This window comes from Musa acuminata, chromosome BXJ2-4 (assembly GCF_036884655.1).
Source record: "Musa acuminata AAA Group cultivar baxijiao chromosome BXJ2-4, Cavendish_Baxijiao_AAA, whole genome shotgun sequence".
Taxonomy (NCBI): Eukaryota; Viridiplantae; Streptophyta; class Magnoliopsida; order Zingiberales; family Musaceae; genus Musa; species Musa acuminata.
The window spans coordinates 6,229,681-6,251,593 of NC_088341.1; the positions used below are offsets into that span (position 1 = coordinate 6,229,681).

Consider the following 21,913-nt stretch of genomic DNA (forward strand, 5'->3'; position numbering starts at 1 on the left):
AATATATGATACATCCAATTCGGTTTCACGGTCAAAGTGTCTTCAAGCGTCTTCTCTTGCTTGATGTATCCGAAGCAGACACCGATGCAGTCTTCACAGCCTAAGCATCTTCCTGCATTCAACTCCACCTGAATGGCAAGAGTGCGTAGCACACCCGACAGCACACCCGACACAACCTCCGATTGACACACCCAAAGGAATCCTTCCGAGCCAAAGTGTTTGTATGACATGTCATGATCGGATAAAGGCCATGATGCATCTGACACAATGATCATAGTCGAGACATTTCTCATGTCCGACGAATTCCCGACGTCATCATCGAAGACTCACCCACCACCCGCGCCCCACCGGGACCGATATCTCGTTTCTAATCATCACACGGCCCAGTTGACACAAGACGCAGGTATGTTTATTGTAGGATTAATTATATTTATTTATAATTAATTATGATCCGAATGAAAAGGATAAAAAAATAATTTTATTGTCTTTTAAACTATTAATTTCATATAATCCTTTCTTCTCCTCCAGTTCGAGAGGCTTTCATAGAACCTTTTCGTCACTTTCATCCCCTCCGGTTCCCTCCCCTCAAGCTGCGCTGTCGACAACAAACCAGTGGCGAAGAGGAAGCAAACTGCAGTTGGCTTATCATTGTGGAAGCACTCATGCTCCTCGTTGATCTTCTGTAGGAGTTCCCCTGTGGTTTCCTTCATCCCGAACGTCACTGGCTTGAATTATCTGCTTCTCTATTCTTTTGTTAGCTACGATGTGAGTGGCCTTAAACGTAAGCACAGTGTGGATGCAGTGCTCATGTTGCACGATCATCTCACTGCAGAGCCGATCGAACTTGGGGTACACGGTGGTGACGTTGACGACGATGAGGGCCACCCGGCAGCTCACCTCCAGCCACTGCGTGCCCTAACGCCACTGCGAGACGCCGACCTTGGGTGCTCCGCCTCACCGTGGAGCAGAATGTCATCATCCCCAACGTCGACAACGCACGCGTTGAAGCGCTGTTGAACGAGTCGCTGCTGTACTTGAGCTCATCAGGTACCGGTAGGTTATTGGGCTTGGACAATTGGATCTTTGAGTCCAAATCAATAATTAAAAAGAAAAAGAAACGTACAGTTTAGGACAGCAAAAGAAAAGGGTTTTGTACAAAGACGTGCGTTTGTGGAGCGTGAGAACAGTTGCGCGAGAGAGAAAATAAGAGAGAGAGAGAGATAAGATTTCTGAGTTTTCTGCTTCGGGGTTAAATTTTATTTATCCAAATTTTATGTGAAGATTCTTATAGTAAACTTTACAATTCTAACGGTGTTGATCTGCAGTTTACTCTTTTCGAGATATTTTCTTACTATACCCACTTTATGAGACCTAAAATTTTCAAGATATATTATTCTTGAACCAAGATATATGATCTTGATGCTATTGTGATCCTCTTGCTATTTTAGAGAAAATTTATTGTAAATATATTATTATTATTATTATTAGTGGAAGTTTGATGTAGACTATAGTCCCATGATTTTTTTCGCATTGGATAGTCCATGTTAAAAATTTAGTCTCACTGTGTGATTGATTTATCGCTCTACTGTTTATGCTATTCTGGTTCATATGTGCTTTTAATATCAAGTTGGTATTTTGACGAGGAGCCCATTTTGATACACAAAGAAGGAAAATAATTATTCCGCTTTAACAGGTTTTTCCCAACATAGGTGAAGTTGAAGTTGAAGAGCGAGATGCAGGCAGGCAACGACGAAACGAAGCGCTCGTTCAAGAGATCGAGCAGTGCATCCGACAGCAAAAGCTTCTCCACGATAGACGTCGCAAGACAACACCCTCTTCCATCACCTTCATTGCCCTCATCTTCATCTCGATGATGGCCTGCCCATAGAACTGGTCCCGATGCAAGCCACCAGTTATTTCATTAGCAAGGAGGGCTCCGGCAAGAACCTCTCCTTCAGCAACGGCTCGTTCACCACCGAGTATCCCAAGTTCGATCGATTCCGTAGTGAGATGATTATGTAACACGAGCACTACTTCCCTATCGTGCTCACCGCCAAGGTCGCCCACATTGTAGCTAACAAAAGCATAACATGGGAGCAATGGAGAAGCAAACAATTTGAGCCGATGGCATTCGGGATGAAGGATACCACAGAGGAACTCGTACAAAAGATTAATGAGGAGCACGAGTGCTTCCACGATGACTAGTCGACAATAGTCTGCTACCTCTTCATCGTAGGTCTATCGTCAACAGAACAATTGAATGGGAGGAAACCGAAGAAGAGAAAATTGATTATTTAAAATTAATAATTTAAAAGATAATAAAATTATTATTTTTAAATCGAAGAGAATTAGGGTTAAATATTTTATTCGATAAGTGTAAAAATACTAATACTATTTTTTAAATTATAAAGATCGACATACTGACGTGGCTTCTGCTTAAAACAAGTTACCCTGTGGGGCCCACCGGACGCTGGGACCCGTGCGATTCCTTCGCATCTTCCCGCCAAGGTCTGTATCCGACCCAATGGGGTTGGGTTTATTTGGAGCGGGGACGACAGCAACAGCCTTCAGAGCGATCTCGTCCACCCTAGTGGTAAGAGTCCGCTTGTTCTTCTTTGTTGCCCTCGTCCAATCCCGAAATCGAAGCGGCTCCACCTAGGAACCAAAGGATCTGCGGCGAAACTCGATGAGACTCTCACCAATTCTGGATCCGCTCTCCCTGGCCGCGCTCCCAATGAGGTACTCTTTCCCCCATTCCGTTCAGGTTTCCTCCTCCATGTCCTCATTCATCGTGTTTCTCTTCCGACCTTCTATTGGAACGATTAGAACGATCGACGAGTGCTGCAAATTGATCTGCTCTGGTTTTGCGCCGTTGGTGCCATGATCTAAGAGGAGGAATCGAGCAGCGATTCATATTTTGATAAGCTAACATGGGGATCGTCGATTCCCGCTGTGGCGAGATTGGCGCGGGAGCTCGAAGTCTTCTCGACTCGACCCTTTGTTTATAATGTTATCATGAATTCCATTGGTAAGACGAAGTTGATCAGTTATTCTTTCGTTACTGTTCCTTTCTTGAGTTTCCATTACCGCAATAACTCTGTTCTGTGGTGCTGACATTTACGGACGCCTATTGCTAGCATCAGCATGTTTCTTGGAAACAATGGTATATGTCATCGTTGAATGGTGAATTAATTGTTGCTGAGATGACAAATAATTAGATGAAATGAAAGAATTTGTTTTCTGGTACTCGCAACTCTTTGAATTTTCAGTTTATACTGCTTGGTGCTGTTCCAATTTAGAATGATTGCTTTGACCTTGGTTTCCTAGTAAAAATCTTTATTCTTTCCATGAAATTTATGTCTCCCTTGGCCTTCTGTATCTTGCCTTGTTCATTCGTCCAATTGTCCATTTATTCAATACTTCAAATGTTCGTTCGTTCATTCAATTGCTCATTCGTTGATGCATTTGTCCATTCCTTTATTTAAACCTTCTGTCGACAAGAATAAAATTATATTTGGAAATAAATTAGTCTATGACGAGAATACTGATTTAAAATGCATATATTTAATCTAATTTGGGGAGTGTTTACTGCTATGCTATTAAAATCACTGTTGGCGTAATGGTTCTTTGGTGATGTGTTTTGAGTCGTGATATATTGGGGGGCTAAGCTGGTAGAGTGACAGCGCTACTTGAGTCAGTCTGGTGTTTGTAACCATGAGGCCCTACAGATCCTCATCCACAAGCCAAACACTTATTAGTGATCCTTGCATAGGCATCCACACTGCATAAGATGATGAGATGTGACACAAGCTTATCATCATGTAGGATTGGCTTGTCGATTTGTACAGTAGGATGTTACTGGTACAAACTTATTTAGATTGCTGTTTTCTAACATGTGAATTGTTTAGTATGGTATGCACAATCTGAATGATGGTTTTCTTTTTCACCTTAAATAGATTACCATGACATGCTAAATTCAACAAATAGATCTTATTATGTTTCATAATGTTACTAGCTGGTAACCAAATCTGAACAAGGTTTGAGAAAATTTAGACATTGCAGGCCAGATGACAATACCTTTAATAAATACAGTTAGTCCAGAATAACTACTCCCTTTCTTCTTATACTAAACTTGCTTTTCCAGAATACATATTTTTCATTTGCTAGATTAAAAATTCATTAGTTGTGTATGATGTTCCCCTTTAAGGTCATTATTAAAAGCTAAGCTTCTATATAGAGAATAAAACAAAGTTTCAACCTTGTGTAGGGAATGCATCCTGTGGGAAAACTACATATGTTCACTGCAAAGCTGGATGGGGACGAAGGACCAAAATTATTTCTTAAACTTATTTAGTTGTTTGTAAGCATGGAATAAAGATTATTAATTTAAAAGACTTGTCTATGACCAACTAAAATTTCAGGTGGAGTATACTTTTGAAATATGTGCAATCAAGAAGGCCCGATCATGTTGGGTCCATTGCAGTGGAAGGTATGGGAACTCATACTTCAATTCACTTTACTGCACGAAAAGTAGGTTATTCTTGTTGGGTCTTGTTGTGCGAAGCCTTTTTGTGTGCGCAGCTTTACAAGCTATATCTGCTGTCTCGCAGTCACCTTGTTCCGTGTATATCTGCTGCTTTGTGTTGTCAGTCGCATTCTCATAGGCGTTGTCGTGTTGGAAACAGAAAAGCTCACCGCTGTGTTCTTCATCGAACTTAATTGGACACTGTGGGGAATCTATCTTTCAACAGATAAGAAGGTATTTTCTGCAACACTTTTCTTGCCAACAATACAAGCTTTCCTTACTAAGCGTGTTCGCCAGGATCCGATGAGCAGAGCAATTTGAATTCATCATCCAATTCCTCGGAGTCTTCGGCTAGAGAAGCAGCGGAAGGATCCCAAGCGACGCCAGAGAAGCAAGCAATTATTATAATTGTGTGTTCAACCAATAAATGTTTCGGCACCTACAGGTAACCAACCATCTCATGTTGCGCACAGCCCATTTCCAGCTGTACCCGTCCCCACCTCGTCCGTCCAATTGACAGCATCACCCCAACGAATCCCAGTCTATCCTCCTCCTCTTCTTCTTCTTCCCTCTGTACTTCAATTTATTTATTGTGCCTCCTCTGAGCCCTAAACCGCTAGTGCTTCATAAAGTTCCTCCTTAGTTAATAAGTATGGCGAAATCCTTGTTTGTGATGACCATGGGCCAGTTGAGCTACTTGGTGGGTGTACCCCTTCTCTCACCGGTAGCCAAAACTAAGGACATGTTTCATATAATTGGACAATCTGTAATCATTGACATATGCACTTGGATAATGGGTGATGCGTGATGAGTGTATCCAACAAGGTTTTGCATACCAAACAGAGTATTAGAAGTATACACATAAACAAATTTCAGGTACATGGACATGTAAACATCAACCAAACCCAGTTTTTATTTAGCCGTGCCATCAACAAATGTACTAAACATAGCTTTTTATTAGTCGGTAGCAGAGAGAGAGAGAGAGAGAGAGAGAGAGCAGGGGAGAGAGTCAGAGGGAGCAGGGGGGCGGAGGATTTGGAGATGGATCCCTGCCCGTTCGTTCGGCTGATCGTGGAATCTCTTGCGTTAAAGTTGCCGACGATGGCGAAGCCGGTTGGGCCCGGCGTCCACCCCTCCGCCACCCCATGCTTCTGCACCGTCCAACTCCAAGACCGCCCTTCCTCCTACTGCTCGGTCCCTCTCCCTCTCGCCGTCGATCCCACCTCGAGCACCAACTTAATAGATGCACCAACCTCCTCCTCATCCTCCTCTCCGGTCATCATTAGTGTCGAACCAGCCGCGTGGCAGCGGTCATCGGGCAAGCGGGCAAGCTTGGAAGTGTCCGTGTACGTGGGCCGGACTGGGAGCACGTGCGGGTTTAGCTCCGGCCGGTTGCTCGGCCGAGTCAGGGTGGCGGTGGACCTCGAGACGGCGGCCACGCGGGCCGCGGTCGTGCAGAGCGGGTGGGTCAGCATGGGAAGCCAGACGTCGGCGGCGCGGCTCCACCTGGTGGTGCGGACGGAGCCAGATCCGAGGTTCGTGTTCCAGTTCGGAGGCGAGCCGGAGTGCAGCCCGGTGGTGTACCAGATCCAAGGAAAGTGTGCCAGCGGCCAGAGTGGGTGCGTTCGCCAGCCGGTGTTCAGTTGCCGCTTCACCGCCGACCGCCGGCGGACCACCATATCCCGGTGAGTGCCATGAGCAACATGAATGAATAGCTTGCCTTCCTTTGGTTCGGAGTACATAGCATCCATGGAATTCACGAATGTTTGCACTTGATCTTGTGACACATCAGAGAAATGCAAGAAGCCTTGTATTATGAGCATCTCATCTTATTTTGACATCAATTCATTATGTTTGCAAAGCCTCTGAAACCATCGTTGATAGCACAACAGAAACTAAACTATACCATGAATAATACTATTCACAGCTCACTGCCAACCAAAAGAAGCTTCAAAAGATGCTTATCCTTCGGCGGAGAAAGAGACCACGAGATCAGGTGGGAGCAACGCAAGGGCTGGACTGTGACGATTCACGACCTCTCTGGATCCCCAGTGGCTGCCGCGTCGATCGTTACCCCCTTCGTCCCCTCCCCCGGCTCGGACCGCGTCTCTCGGTCGAACCCCGGCGCATGGCTCATCCTCCATGCCATCGGCCCCTCCACGACCAACTGGAAGCCGTGGGGACGGCTGGAGGCCTGGCGCGAGAGAGGCCCGGCCGACGCCCTGGGCCTCAGGTTCGAGCTGGTGACGGACGCCGGACCCAACAACGGACTCCCCATTGCCGAGTCGTCCCTCAGCGTCCGCAAAGGCGGCGAGTTCTGCATCGACCCAAGCGTCGTCGCGGGGGCCGTCATGCCGGGCTCGTGGCCCTTCGTCGGAGGTTTCGTCATGGCGGCAGCGGTGGAAGGCCAAGGGAAGGCCAGTAAGCCAACAGTTCAAGTTGGGTTGCAACACGTATCGTGCATGGCCGACGTCGCGCTTTTCATAGCGTTGTCAGCGGCCATCGATCTTAGCATGGATGCGTGTCAGTCGTTCTCGCAGAAGCTAAGGAGCGAGCTCTGCCCAGACCAGCAAGAGTATAATAGCCTTTGAGGCTTCCATGAATAAGGAAGCTTTTCCTTCTTGCCAAGTGATGATCGAACGCATGTTTGTGTTCTCTGTACATTTGTTTGCTGTGTTGATTGCTTTACGATTGTCACTGTACAAGGACAAGGAAGACATCGATCTTTTGAGCACCTCCGTTTTGTCCATCCAAAGGAGCGTAATAATAAGAGTGTTTCAACTAAAAAACACATGTCCGACAATGTTCATGCTGATAACATCTATGCTATCGTTTGACAAGACTTCGCCTGCAATGGTGCAGGAGAAATAATATCTACTACATCAGGACACAATTTGCTGGACCAGACCTTATACATCGATCGAAGCATGCCATCTTCATGGGTATTCTTATCTTATGCATCTGGTCAGATTCACATACATAGGTAAGCTTGATGGCATCAGTGAGCTACGGTAGGCCTCGCTCAAGCCTGTTCGAGTGATTTCAAGCAGTGCTCATGTCCTCATGTAACTCTCATCTGATGAATACCGGCCGAGGTTATCTTAAGCAGTCGTTGACCGGACTACTCTCAATCGAACACTCTAGTTTTCTTTGACACCACGCCTACAGGAGATTGACTTTGGAGGGGAGTACGAGAACGTAGGTAGACAAAACCTGCCTCTTATGACACGGCCGATCCTTCTGACCTAACAGCTGCACACTCGGCGACAACTCCGAGGAGACCTGGAAAAGGAAGGGAGAACTTGGAAGTGGGGCGCACGGCAAGAACAACTCTTAAAGCGGAAATAAATATCCTCTAGTGGTCGAAAGAGTCGTGTAAGCAAAGGGTCGACCGGGATCACTTTTTTACGTTTTAAAAATGATATCGTGCGATTGTTTCAAAGCCCGTCTAGCTCAGTTGGTAGAGCGCAAGGCTCTTAACCTTGTGGTCGTGGGTTCGAGCCCCACGGTGGGCGTTATATTTGATTTACTTTTTTATTTTAAATAAAAATTTGGAGTAAAATTTTCAAAATAATCTTTTTATTTTTATTTTTTCTCTTTTCTTTTTTCTCATTAGGGCTTTTTTTTTTCATTTATTTATGTAGAGTTCTTCTTATTTCTTGAAAGATCAAATTATATTAACTTCCGCACTTCTACCCTTGTTTTTTTTTTTTTTTGTCATTGACCGTTGTTGCCTCTCACTCGTATGCTCTTTTGCATAGTCTCATCCTTATCAACATTCTTGAAAGTCCAAAGTAAATTCTTATGACTATTATCATTGATGTTGATTACGGATGACTCAACGTAGTTCTTATCCTCGAGCTTGCTCTCAACCTTTTTCGTCACCATGTCATTATGCAATGTTGAATTAAATCTATACACAACTAGAGCAAACGTGGTTAGGTATAGGAAAGTAAGTGGGCGGAGGCCGACAATGAGGCAGATGCTAAGGGAATGTAATTTGATCTTAAAAAAAACAAAGGATACTAAAAAAAAGAGACGCTAATCGAGAAAAAAAATAAAATAATAAATTTTTTAATAATTTATATCTAAAAAGAAAAAAAGTTTTAATAATTTTATTTTACCATTTAAATCAAAATATTTATTTAAAATAATATAATATTTAATAAAATTTAGTTATAGTGCCATCTAACCTTGAGAGATCTACCATCACTAGAATACCTCAACAAAAAAAGAGTATAGGTGAGAACTGAAGTCTTACCCTCTAGTGCATCCATGTAAATGCAAAAATAATTATTTGATGTGTATATGTCATCAAGCTGAGTTGCTTTGCTATAAGCTTGAATTCTCATACAAAATGAAACAAATACCGATGGTGATATGAGTTTTCAGCACTAATATAGGAGAGAGAAAATAGTCAAGAGTATAGATTCTATTATCCGAAGGAGTATCTCATGAGGAGAACCTTTTCTCTCTGATAACTCTCACCTCTTCGGACGAGAAGGAAGTAAGATCAGTAAGAATCAGAGGGGAAATGATCAATGATCAATGACCAATCCAAACCCAAAGAGGGCTACGAGGAAGAGGAAGATATCTTAGAGAAAAAAATCAGTTAAGGAGTTTAATAAGGGTCTTAAAGCACAAAAGTAAGTCTAAGCTCAAAGTTCATGAGAAAGTACTAATGGAATAGAATCCCGAAGCCATATGATTCTTAGTGTTTGGTGCCAATCCTTTTATTTGCCATGTGGTTCGACTTAAAGGATGGCGTGATAGCCATGAGAGATAGATAGATCAGCAAAATTGTAATCAAGATGGAGCTCTCTGATTGGCTTCTAAAAAATCAATTATCCATCAATGGTCATGAATCATCAAGAACCAAATCAAAGATATTATAATAAAAGGTAATTCATAGCAATTATGCTCGTAAAGAATTGAGGTGACAACAATGGATCACACGGGTGGATTTGAATTGTCATAGTTCTCGTTACACTAACTAGCTGGAATCTAAAACAGTAAATACAGATGACTCATAGAATAATGAGGCATGTATAACAGGTATGCGATCAAATTCAACTATAAAGCATCGCTCGATAATGATGCAATCAAATCCGATCTAGAAGCGTTCCCTATTTATAATATGGTCGAATCATACCATTAAGCATAGCTCGATGGCAACATAGTCAAAACTAATCATGAAATATCCTTAACTATGATCCAGTCAAATCCTATCAGGAAGCATCACTAGATGATAACATGATTAAATTCCAACGTGAAACTTTTCCTAATAATGATGCTTTCAAATCTAGCCATAAACCATCGTTTAAAGATGACACAATCAAATCAGTCTATAAAATATCCAATAGTAATAAAATGATATAATCCAATCATCAGATGAAGACACAATTCGATTGTGATGCATTTGATAATTAAGATATGATTGAATTTATCCGTAAAGTATCGCTTGATGATGATACAATTAAATTTGACCATAAAATATCTCATAATTATCATGTAACTGAATTTAACGATGACTTATTGTCCAATCATAACACAATCAAATCTAACCAAAGTATTCCCTAAATGCATTATGGTCAAATTATACTAAGAAGTACTTATCACCTTTAACATGATATTTATAAGATCACTCCTAAATCACTTCCAAACACTAGACATATGAGGTGGCCAAAAACTTTGTTGAGACTTGTCTTTTATGTTTAATATAATTTTGTTCACTTTAAAATTAATATATACATCGACTTAAAATGCATGATCAAATATCCATTATTTGATATGAAAACGAGTTGTCGTTTTCGTGTGCCCACATGCCACATCGGATAAATAGAGTTTAAATCTCTACTTAGGTCTCCTTCCGACTAAGAAGGTTAGACATCGCATGGCTGTCCACGTCAGTCATGCGAAGGCAACATGGCTCGCCCAGCCATGCCAGATAACCATAAGCCCTACGGGCCGAGCAACACTGTTATCAGTGGAAGGCCCAATTCGGCCCAGTATCAAACGTGGTAGATAACAACACTACGAGCCCGTGCCGTGCCGTCCCCTCCCTCTCGACTCGAGTACCGATCGCAGCGGCGAAGATGTTTCCGTTTGGGCGAAACCCGCCTCACTCTTCGAATAACGTAATACCCTTCTCTCCTTCATGTCTTCCGCTCCTTCCGACGCTCCTTGATCCTTGTGGACTCTCCTCTCGCTCTTTGTGCAGAAAGAGGAGGAGCCATGGCTCGCCCAGTGTTTGAAGCCGGAGAATTACCTCCCAGGAATGATCATCGGCTTCCTTTTGGGGTTGTTTCTGGATCTCTCGGCCACGCGCAGAGTCAGGGATCCCAGGGGCAAGTCGTCCTCTCGTCCCGGCAAACACCAGTCGATGTCGGCAGCCGCTTCTTCTTCTTCTCCCCGCGGCACCTCCGAAGAGCTCAAAATGGTACAGTTCTTTTCTCTCGCTGAAGTTTTGGAGAAGAGCGTGAAACTGTTGGCTTTGTTGCCCTATTCCTTGGTCCGATTACTTGGTCAGGATACCTTCCAATAATTGTTTCCTTGATTTCTCTCCTAGTTCTTAATTTTCTCGTCTAGAAAAGATGGAGGAGGAATCCCTACTGTTGGTTAGGGTTCATGCTCGGAGGACGAGTCTGGAGAACATTTACCACGGACTTCAATTTCTTAACATAGAGTATTTTCCCGACAGAAAAACGCGTTCTTCTGTGAGAAGATCTGGAGTTAATTCTTTTAAAATGCTTTTGGCTTTAACAGTACATTTTTAGCTCAAGAGATATGAGACCTCTCTGTCGTACTAGGAAAGTGACTAGTGATGTTCTTTAAGCAGGAACTTATCCACTTGATTTTGATGTCAAGAATGTAGAAAGAGAAAAGATTTGGAGAAGTTTCAGAATCAGGAAACTGCATATTGATACGTGTATATGCTATGCCGCTAGCCATTCATTAAATCAATTTAGGTAGCCGAGACAAGATTGAATGTAATGGTTATAGTGCAGGTTATCATAGGCCTTTGCATTTGATATGGTCAAATTTGATCGCCAATTCGATTTGGCGAAATCGATTCGACCTGATCCCTTTTTTGAGTATATCGTGTCTAAAAGAGAAGAAGTGGTTGAGTATTTGGAACTTGGAGTATGAAAAAAAAATATTCAAAGAGTAAAACGTTGGTATCCTAGATCCTTTGTCTAACTTTAGTTCTAAGGTAGATGATTTGCGTATCCTGCTTATTGCAAAATTTATTCTTATGTCATATTTTTTGCAAAGGATAAGTGACAAAGGCGGTATTCGAGCCTAGGACTTTGCAATGATCTGTCAAAGTCTATACCAACTAGGCTAGCTGGCACATTCAAAATATGTCGAATGAGGTTTCGAACCATCAACCTTTGGTAAATTAGTTTGGTACACCACCATCAGGCTAATGCTTAAGGTATAAAATATGTAGGATGAGGTTTCAAATCCTCAACCTTTGGTAAGTTAGTTTGGTACATCATCACGAGACCAATGTTTAAGGTGTAGATATGTCGGATGGGGTTTTGAATTCTCAACGTTTGGTAAGTTAGTTATATTTTATCCTTAGGAACTAATGTATATTCAGGGTTGATGAATTATGCGTGGTCTTTTTTTCTTGTTTGTCCCTCTCTATTCAAGTTACAAAGTTTAAAGCAAAGAAGCTTAAGTTTGCTTGTTGCATCTCAAGATAAGCACATTACTATTCATCACTTGCAAGAGAGGATGTTCAAAATCATACTTCTCAACTCCAGGTTGTTCCTAGGACAGTAATATGTCTAATGATTACCTTGTGATGTATTAACGATCTATTCTAGTGGGTGCTTTTATCAAAGTAGTTTATTGATAGATTTATATCTTTTGATGGTTTCATAAAGTGGATATGTCAGTTCACTCTTTTTTGTGAGAGGAAGATTTTACTTCTTATTGCAATTTTCCATCAAAACTTATTCAGATATTTTCTTCTTGCTCTGTTGTATCTTACGCTAGTAGAATAAAATAACAAAGAAATCCTTGTTCATAGTTCTTAAAAGAAACAATGTGTGTGCAGTGAAGCTGAATCTAACCTTGATTCTTTTTAATCTATGTATATCTTTGGTTAGCCCATGCAATTGTTGACGGTAAGCTGTCATAACCTAGCATGTGAGCTGTCATGTGGCCAAGCCTGGATGACAAATGGTACCTTCCATGTGCAGGTTCTAATTGTTCGACAAGACCTGAAGATGGGAGCCGGAAAAATTGCCTCTCAATGTGCCCGTGAGTAGATGGTTTTGGTTTATTATATGAGCACTTAATTTTTTATTAGTTATTTGATCACTTGACGAACTTTTTCAATTTGTTTGGTATTTCATGTGAATGAGAGATTGTTACATCTGAAGGCCATCATTAACGATTAGTAGAGTTTGATTAATGAAACATGAAATGAAAATATTTTTATTTCCACTTTTGGCAATCATATAACCTTTTAAGATAAGTTACATCTCAATTGCCACGTTTGTATAAACTTTTTAATGTTGCTTTAGTCTTGTTTCTAATAATTTATGATTTTCTGACACTTGTCAAGTTTTCCGCTTAAATGGAATTGTATGCACAATTTTATTTATAAGGATTTATTGTATCTAAGCATCCATCTTTAATAATTGCAGACCCTGATGAATGAAACATTAATTGGAAACATTTACTGCAGCCTATTTTTTCTCTGGATAGCAACTCTGATATACAAAACTCAGTTTATCTGGATTGTCACACCTGTACAAGTTTTATTTTCCTTTTTCCCTTATTTCCAACTAATTATGCCATCTTCTGAAATGACAGATGCAGCGACTGGCATGTATGCAGAGTTGCTTCAAAGGTGCCAATGTATTTTTAAATAATTTATCATCTGAATTATCCTTGAAGAATGTTGGTTTTTTCATTACTTTACAGACTTTATCAACTTAATTTTTTCCTTAACTCAAATATAATTCTCTTTGCTGCTGGGGCCATTGCTTGTTTGATGGTTCACTCTTCTTCGCGGGTACCAGTGAATTTGATGGTTTAAATCAAACATCTATACTTTTAACGTGTTTGTACTGGTTAATTTTATCTCAATGCTTATCTATGAAGGCAAAGCAATCACATAAAAGCTGAGTAGTGACTTGGCTATATGTGCTTTTAAGTACCCAATAAGACATTTAGCAAGAAATGTGAGGCAGGCTACTTTTTTCTGTCAATGAAAATCTACATATCATGATGAGTGCTAAAGCAGATACTAACACGGGGCATGTATTTTGACTTATTTTATAGTCTGTACAGTATGTACTCTTTCATGATGGTATTACTCAAAGTCTCAAACTGCTTAGATGTATTAAATATGTTCGAACCTGCTAAGAGCTTGCATACTATATGAAAAAGAAAGCTATGCAACAAGTACTTCTCTTGCATTATCAAGGGTTGCTATGCTGGTTTGTATCTATGGGTATTTTGCTTCTATTACCTGCATTGTTGTTATGCTCAATTTGATCACATTTGTTAGCCATTATTCCATGGTCACAAGCATCCTAGAAGAAATCCGAAGGCTCACTAGCTCCTCTTTCTTGCAGCCATCGCTCTCTTTTGAGACAATGGGAGCAATATGGGCAAGCTAAAATAGTTTTATCATGCAAGAATCAGCAAGAGATGTACGTACAAGTTTCTCTTTGATTCTTCTTTCTATTAAATGTGCATCATCTGTAACCTTTTTAACTGTACCTTTCTAGGAATAAGCTGAAGGAAGCAGCAGACCGTTGTGGCCTTCCAACTTTTGTGGTTGCTGATGCAGGGCGTACACAGGTTCACTTCTGGGTTTTCTCATTCATGCTAGATAATTAAAGATATGACTGGCAAAGTGATGATGATGATAGAACTTGCTTAAACCTCCATTCTGATTGATTCGATATATTGTAAAATTCTTTGACATTTGGTGAAGAGTAGTTACATGGTAGTGTACCTTTTCATCAATCAAGAACCTTAACTTTTCAAAGCTCCTGTTGCTATTGCTGGTTATGCATCCATGGTCTGAACTGTTTTTGAGCCAGCACAAAAGAACTTGTCCAGGACAGTGACCAGTCCACAAGGCCAATGACCACTTTTTCCATGCCGAATACTTGGACACCCATGTCCAACGCCCAGTGGAACAGGAGTCTTGATACCCACAAGGTGATGCTTGACTCCCCTTTTACATGAAGCAAGAGTTGAGACTAATTGTTGAGATGGGCCATTTAATTTCCTTGATAATTGCCGAACACATGGGAAGGGTCTTTTTCAAATAATTTTTATGGGTCGTCTATTTTCTATTTCGTAGTTAACATGTTTTGGATATGGTGGCCTATAGATAGTGGATGGTTAGCACTTGAACCTCGCATGGGAAGCTTCTACTTCTAATCAATGTGAAGTAGCACCCATTTACTATAACAACACACATTAATAATCATGATCGTGAGAGCATGAATCGATAATGGTTCACATGCAAAAACAACAAAAGCTTCTGAAACTGATTTACACTGATTTACACACACACACACACACACACATAAATACATGTGTGTGTGCGCATGCGTGTGTGTTCAAGATCATTTAGTGTATTGTATTAGTTAGTTGCTATGGCATGTCAATATGTATCCTCATCAAATATTGATTTTGTAAGTGCATATATATATATATATATATATATATATATATATATATATATATATATACATGTGTGTGTAAGCATGCGTGTGTGTTCAAGATCATTTAGTGTCTAACTATGGCATGTCAATATGTATCCTCATCAAAAAATGATTTTGTAAGTGCAATATCATCCAATTATAAGGTAGAATATGAGGTTATAATGTCGTGCAGTAAATAGTTCTGACTTTCCAACTCTGCAACCCCCTCTTTTTCCCTATACTTTTTCTTTTCCCCAATCTTTAGTGAAATATGCGGCATAATCATATGAATGATTTTTGTAACATAGTTTATCTAGATTTGTTTTTTCTGCATCATCACTGTGTTTAATTTTTAAATGGTCTCTCTTTCACAGGTTCTGGCTGGATCACGGACAGTTCTTGCCATTGGACCAGGTTCAGTTCTCATTTAACTTTTTAAATTAATATTATGTTTATTTTTTGGTCTATACTGTCACACAACTTAATAATTTCCATATCCCCTGATTCCCTTCTTCCTGGGGGGGGGGGGGGGAATCAGCATCCCTTTTTGTGTATAAATAACACTAAAATATTAGCTTTTTGGAAGTATTGCATGCTTATAATTTATCCAAAGAACAACATTTATAAGATGCTTTCATTAGGGAGGAAGGCAGACATTGATTCTGTAACTGGGAAACTGCGTCTGCTGTAACAATGTGGGCACCCATGATGGTAGGTGCAGCAGGCCACTTGGTTCTCTTTCATCTATGCATATAATTATGAGTATTTCTTGCAAGTTCTTTTATGCTGTACATTATACAATTTTTTTTTCTTTCTCTGCTGATGTAAGATTTTTATTATCGTACAAAGATTTCATCCATTCTGTATACTGCTTTTGGTTTCACTGAACCTGTTCTACAATCTGCCACAATGAAAGTTCAGACAAATACAATCAGCTAATGAAATGCAATAATGATTGCAAGAGAAGTTCATGGAGGATCTAGTGCCTAAACGATTTCAAACCTTGCAAAACTCGAATTGGGAGATGAAAAGCATAGAGAACATGATGGTAGTATAGCACAAATGTTTGAAAAAGCTTCACTGAGTATGAAGTTTGTCCTTAAATTATAAAAATGAGGGCTGATAAATAACCACTAAGTTTCTCAAAATTATTGATTAGAAATTTGATGGTTAATGTAGCCCTTGATATTCTGGTCATATGTGCCAATTTGTTTTAATATGTATTTGTCTTAGCACATAACTATCATATCCTAGGGCATGCAACCTAAGTGCAGACAATACACCAGTGAAGCTACCAGTTATCTGAGTTTGAAAAACCTTAATGCATCTGACATAGTTTGATTGTGAATGTTTCACCCATCAGTTTGCATTACAAATGAATAAAATGGAACCTTTGCAAAGGAATTGCCTGACATTTTGCTAGAAGGCTATACAGTTTTGTGTAACTATGATGTAGGCAGATGTTTTAATGCATGATATAGTGTGGCATGAACTGTCGTTTTAGTAATATTATTGTAGAAAAAATCAGCAGGACGTATGTAATTATAAGAACTTTTCCTTGATGCTTTGCATCATAAAGGATTGGATAATACAATTGAATTTGTGACAATTGAATGGCACCTCTTGGATGCTGGTTATGGGGGTTTAGGTAGAGTATGCTGTTACATCTTGCATTCAAATAATCAGTTAGCAGTGTTGGCTTTGCCATTCAGACAGCATTGGGTATAAGGGCAGATACTTGATAAAATTTGAGGTGGCTTTGTACCAAATATGGGAAGCTAATAAAATTGATTCTAGTTTTTACATAAAACATTCTTTGTAGTGTTACTGATCAATCGTCTACATGGTAATTAGGCCCAAAACCATGTTTGCTGCATTAGCCAGTATTCCATTTACCTAGATGCTTATTTACCATGAAAGTGGTTACTTTTATGTACAGAAATTTTGGCAGATACATCTTAAATGGCAGAAGAAATGTTCCCATGTCTTTGCTGTGAGTTCAGAAATTCTTGGAAAATGCTCTGAGACTGCAAATGGCACTGTAACCAACGACATGGAATTTCCGATCTCATGAAGGCTATGGAGTCAGTTGTGCTGAATTGCTCAACTGCAAGTTCCTCAGTCGAGATAACAACCATCATTCATCATTTACTTATGGAAATTAAGGAATTGCAAATTGGCACATCATTTTAATTAAGAATTTCACTTTAGTATGTGACTTTGTGTTATTCACTTTAGACGGTTTTCTTTCCCCAATTGATGTAGCTTTGGTTACTATTTTCGTTTTTAATTTCTATTCCTTGTCATTTTTGTTGGGACATCAGCACTTGCAAGTCATCTGGTTTCATGCATCTGTGTTCTATATTGGAGTGGTATGGGAATCTATCTTTAGGATTTAGGAAGCAGCAATAATCCTCTGCGTTAACCTTTTTTGCAGCAGCAGAACAATGTGGAAGAGCATTTGGTGGCGTATAACTTGACTTGGTAAGAAGGCTTATATTTTTAGATGTAGAGGGTGCAATTGAGGTGGCCACTTGATTTGGTGATTTTTTTTTCTTTTTTTTTTTGTTCCTAGAAAAAAAAAATGCTTGAAGCATAGATAATTGACATAACTTAGACGCCACACATACACACACGCACACACATATATATGTATATAGTGATTTTATGATTTTTCTATATGTTTGTATGCATATCCCTGAAAGCCAAAAAAAACCTTATATGAGTATCCATGTAGTTAGTTTTCATGGTTATCATTTGATTGTTATGTTATTAAGAGTAATCTCAGTTGAAGAAACTGTTAATAATCATGATTAAGGAGAATATTTGATAGATGGATATTAATAATATTTTTTTTATAAAATGATAAGTGATGAAGACGAAAATGATTTATGACCTTCCGTGAGTCCACAAAAGTTTTTATCAAGTATTTAATAGTTTTAAAAGAAATAAAGTTTGGAAACCATCAATGGTAACTAAGTTTGATATATTATTACTTGTTGTAGCCTTTTTAGAGTGACATGCTATATAAATAATAATTCTTTAATGATAAAGATGTTATTTGTGAACATCGCAAGGATAAATAAGAATTTTCAAAATTTTCCACTCTGGCGCTTGTAATTATTTCCAAACCCGCCGTTATTTTGGCATGCTCGGTAATTTTCCAAACCGACTCTGGAGTTCAACGGTTTCGCCGTTGTTTGGAACGGCCGCACCCGCGCGCCGATCCGGAAGAAGAGGAGAGATCGCCATCGAATAGGAGACCCTGAGCTCCCCGACGGCGCGGAGCACCAAGTCCGCGCGTTTTTCGCCCTTGTACAGTGACCTCGGCATGCCGATCTTCCCCGACCGCGGCACCGCCTCTCGCTTCGCCAACGCGAGTCAGGCCGCCACCGCCTCCGCCCTCTGGCGAGACACAGGCATCTCGGCTGACCTCCCTGCGCCTCCGGTCTTCACCCTTGATGACCGCATCAGATTCTTCGCCCTCGGCGATCTGCCGTCCCCGCCGTCGGATCGGACAGGATCTCTCTCCCCTTCCGCGTCCTCCTCTTCCTCTTCCTTCGTCCGGAGAACCAGGGCCGAGATGAGTGGTTCTCGCGCGGCCGAGGTTGATGGAGAGGAGAGAGAGAGGGGCCGCGGCTCGCCGATAGATGGGTTAATCGAGCCAGGGGCGTTGATCACACCACCTCCGCCTCCACGGCCGAGAGAGATTGTGAAGCCGGGCTCGCAAGGATGTAGCATGCAGAACGGAGGGCTTGGTGCGGATGGGTGGGTTACTGTTTATGGGTATAGCCTCACACTCTTTGCTTCTCCTATTCTTTCAGTTCTGCTTCTTGTCTGTTTCTTTTGCTTTCCTATTTCCCACGATTGCTGCTAGGTCCTTTATGCCTTCTCTTAATTTAGTTGTATATAAGGCATCAATAAGATAAGTTTGACTAGATTGAACTCAAAAGTGATGAACGACCTGTTTGGTTACCTATAGGCAATAATACATAGTATGTAGATGAAACAACATAGGAAGATGATTGGTTTAATGGGTCTGGTAGAAGACAGGATTCCGAAGCATGCATATGAACTAGTTAGCTGTGCGTGACAGATTAACATATCGAGAAACGTGCTAAGCAAGGAAATGAATTGTGTAACGATCTTGCAGCATCTTCTGTTATCAGAATTAGAAAATGTTGGTCGGTTGTCACAAGTAGCATATGGGAAATGATGTTGAGCTGGTGCAGCATGAGAACGAAGACTATCGATTTCAACAGGAAGTATCCTGTTTTTTCTTTGAGGAAGTGTGCAGGAAACTCTGATCCTTTTGAGTTGAGAAAGGCTGCAGTGTGTAAAGTTTGGATGAAAAGGAATAGCAGGTTGTTTAAGAACAAGATTATTAATTATAAATACAGAACACATAAATTAATTAAACAGGCTGTTGTGAAGTGTGTTGATCTGTATATACTGTGCAGTTGCATAATTTACTAAGCGATAAAATTTTTCTTGCCGAAAAAGAAGCTTATTAGCTTGTATAGGGATCTTGAGTGAGATGGGGTGTTGTGCAAGCAAAGTTTTCTGAGGTGTTGGAGGTGGGTTTAAAATCTTCAGTTTAGGTGCTTTTGATGCTCTATTTAGTCTATTGTATTGATTAGATGTATTTAGACCAATGTTGAAAATTTCACATTGTATATAAATCAATCTTAGATGTTCAGTGTTTTCCTTGGATATAACCTCTGAAAATATACCTGTCATGTTTCCACATGAGTTACATTTTACTGTAAATGAATGAGTTTTTATTTAACATTAGTATATGTAAAATTTATTATAACCAATCCCTATCTTTCTTTCTTCAAATGGATTACCTGTTTGTCCTGCATTTGAAAAAATATATCTCGTGTGAAATTTACTTCCATTCGTGCGTTGTTAAACATTTCTTACTTCTCAAATCTTTTTTTCTTTAACGGTGTCATCCATTTGTCTTTACTGATTTAAAATCTGATATTGCAAGCCTGAAACATTTAGTTAATGTGATTAGCTTAAGGGTACATCCATCTCCTCCTTATGTTGTCCTAAATGTTCTTATTGTTGCTTGCATCTTGGGTTGAATAAAGAGTTCTGCATACTGTGGAAAATTTCACTAGACATTATTAAAGTGGAAATATCAACGTGTGGGTTCAATCAGAAGAAATAACCAAAGCTAGATTTACATGTTCAAGGAAAATTTTTGGCATATCTAGTTGAGAAACACTTACAATGTTTTATATGCAGACTTTGTACATCTAATGGTTGAGTTATAAATCATTTTTTTCATCAGATTTCCCCCTAGTGATACCAATATGGTGTTACGAGAGTTTGAAAAATGTGGTGTCATATCAAAGCATGTACATGGACCAAGCAATGCTAATTGGATACACATTTTGTATCAGGTAATTGTTTTGTGCTCATTTTATATCTTTGAACTTGCTGAAGATAATAAGTCTCTTTGATCTAATTCCCCACTGTGGAGAGCAATTGGCTATTCATTATACGTTCTGCAAACTGCTGCATGGTTGATCATTCCAATGTTCTTGTTACTCTGAGTTTCATTCCTTCAATTTGGTCTTGTTTTCATTTTAATGACAATTATAGATTTTTTTATTGTAGCAGCACAAGAGATAAATGATGTTTGTTCATGTCCAGTGTTTATTGATATATTGGTCATCATGAGATTGGCAAAGTTGTTATCAAGTTTGCATGTCAAAGAGTTGTCTATCATCACATGGTAGTCTGTCCCTTGTCCTTATGTTGTCCTCATGCACTGAACCCACATTTAACCTGAATCAGAGACTGCAACCAGACAACCATTTGCAATTGTCTTTTTTGTGTAGTATAATTGTCGAAAGTCATCTATTCCAGAATAATTTTGATATGTTTGTCGCCTACTTTCTCTGGAGAAGCTTACACCCGTTCTGAATGTGTCTTAACATGCTCTTTCACTTTGCAGAATCCCTCTGAAGCTCAAATGGCTCTTAAGAAAAATGGTATGCAGCTAAACAGTCTGTTGATAATTGCGGTGAAGCGTATAGATCCAATGCATCGTCATCATCTGGATGAAACATCTGACAGACTCAATCGCGGAAGTTTCATGGTTTCATTACCCTCCAAGTCAACTACTTTAAATAGCTCATCGACTGGTACTCCATCAACAGTCCTCACTCGCGCCCATCATCAACAGTCTATTGCGACTCCAGCAACATCAGCTTTGTCTAAAGTCATGGACTTGATATTTGGCATTTGAATCGGAGTTGCACCAATATTTTTATACATGAATTACAAGTCTCTCTTTAGGTTCTTTTTGCTCTGTTGTTAACATTCTTTCACTGTTTTCAGCGTATGTTGTAGAAGGATCGGTTCACAAGCTGAGGTACTTCTCTCTCTGTATATATGTAAATATATAAACCGATGCCTAAAGTATATCTCGTGAGGGCAAGGCGGTGGCCTTTGTCCTTTTTTTGCCCCCTTCATTGATCAGTCCATGTTCTTCCTGCTTCTTCCCTTCTTGCATGTTGGTTTATTTTTTTGCTAGACTTCAACTAACATGGTCGCTCTTTTCGTCTGCTTGTAGAGACCAAATGAGCTGATAAAACCCAACTATATCTCTCGTGCATTCACATGAATGTTGTTAGCACTTAAAAAGAAGCAGTATTGGACACATCTGACTTCTATATGAATATAC

General features: G+C 40.1%; 2 protein-coding genes and 1 non-coding gene across 8 annotated transcripts; all 3 read left to right on the forward strand.

Moving 5' to 3' along the window:
• Window positions 1–5,342: 5,342 nt before the first annotated feature.
• LOC135609700 (uncharacterized) lies at window positions 5,343–7,318 on the forward strand. Its single transcript, XM_065103232.1, has 2 exons — window positions 5,343–6,210; window positions 6,453–7,318. Exons 1-2 carry the CDS (start codon window positions 5,567–5,569, stop codon window positions 7,114–7,116), a joined length of 1,308 nt encoding a protein of 435 aa, XP_064959304.1. The 5' UTR covers window positions 5,343–5,566; the 3' UTR covers window positions 7,117–7,318.
• A 649-nt stretch (window positions 7,319–7,967) lies between these two features.
• On the forward strand, window positions 7,968–8,040 carry TRNAK-CUU (transfer RNA lysine (anticodon CUU)). The gene has a single exon. It is a non-coding gene; the product is annotated as a tRNA-Lys (tRNA).
• A 2,517-nt stretch (window positions 8,041–10,557) lies between these two features.
• Window positions 10,558–21,701, forward strand: LOC135582530 (nuclear pore complex protein NUP35-like). Of its 6 annotated transcripts, XM_065103238.1 has the most exons (9): window positions 10,558–10,662; window positions 10,746–10,964; window positions 12,739–12,799; window positions 13,358–13,394; window positions 14,125–14,202; window positions 14,281–14,353; window positions 15,585–15,624; window positions 15,852–15,921; window positions 17,150–17,561. In XM_065103238.1, exons 1-8 carry the CDS (start codon window positions 10,621–10,623, stop codon window positions 15,899–15,901), a joined length of 600 nt encoding a protein of 199 aa, XP_064959310.1. In that variant the 5' UTR covers window positions 10,558–10,620; the 3' UTR covers window positions 15,902–15,921; window positions 17,150–17,561. The 6 variants fall into 6 exon arrangements, with proteins under 6 accessions (XP_064959310.1, XP_064959311.1, XP_064959307.1 ...); XM_065103239.1 differs by lacking the exon at window positions 15,852–15,921; XM_065103235.1 differs by lacking the exons at window positions 10,558–10,662; window positions 10,746–10,964; window positions 12,739–12,799; ... (1 more) ...; window positions 14,125–14,202; window positions 17,150–17,561 and adding exons at window positions 17,648–18,996; window positions 20,513–20,624; window positions 21,182–21,701 and having other exon boundaries at window positions 14,323–14,353.
• Window positions 21,702–21,913: the final 212 nt, after the last annotated feature.

Coding starts and splice junctions, on each gene's coding strand:
- LOC135609700 (XM_065103232.1), top strand. CDS start 5,567: ATGGATCCCTGCCCGTTCGTTCGGCTGATCGTGGAATCTCTTGCGTTA. Junction 6,211..6,452: donor CGGCGGACCACCATATCCCG/GTGAGTGCCATG, acceptor TACTATTCACAG/CTCACTGCCAACCAAAAGAA.
- LOC135582530 (XM_065103235.1), top strand. CDS start 18,542: ATGCCGATCTTCCCCGACCGCGGCACCGCCTCTCGCTTCGCCAACGCG. Junction 18,997..20,512: donor GGGTGGGTTACTGTTTATGG/GTATAGCCTCAC, acceptor TTTTTTCATCAG/ATTTCCCCCTAGTGATACCA. Junction 20,625..21,181: donor GGATACACATTTTGTATCAG/GTAATTGTTTTG, acceptor TTCACTTTGCAG/AATCCCTCTGAAGCTCAAAT.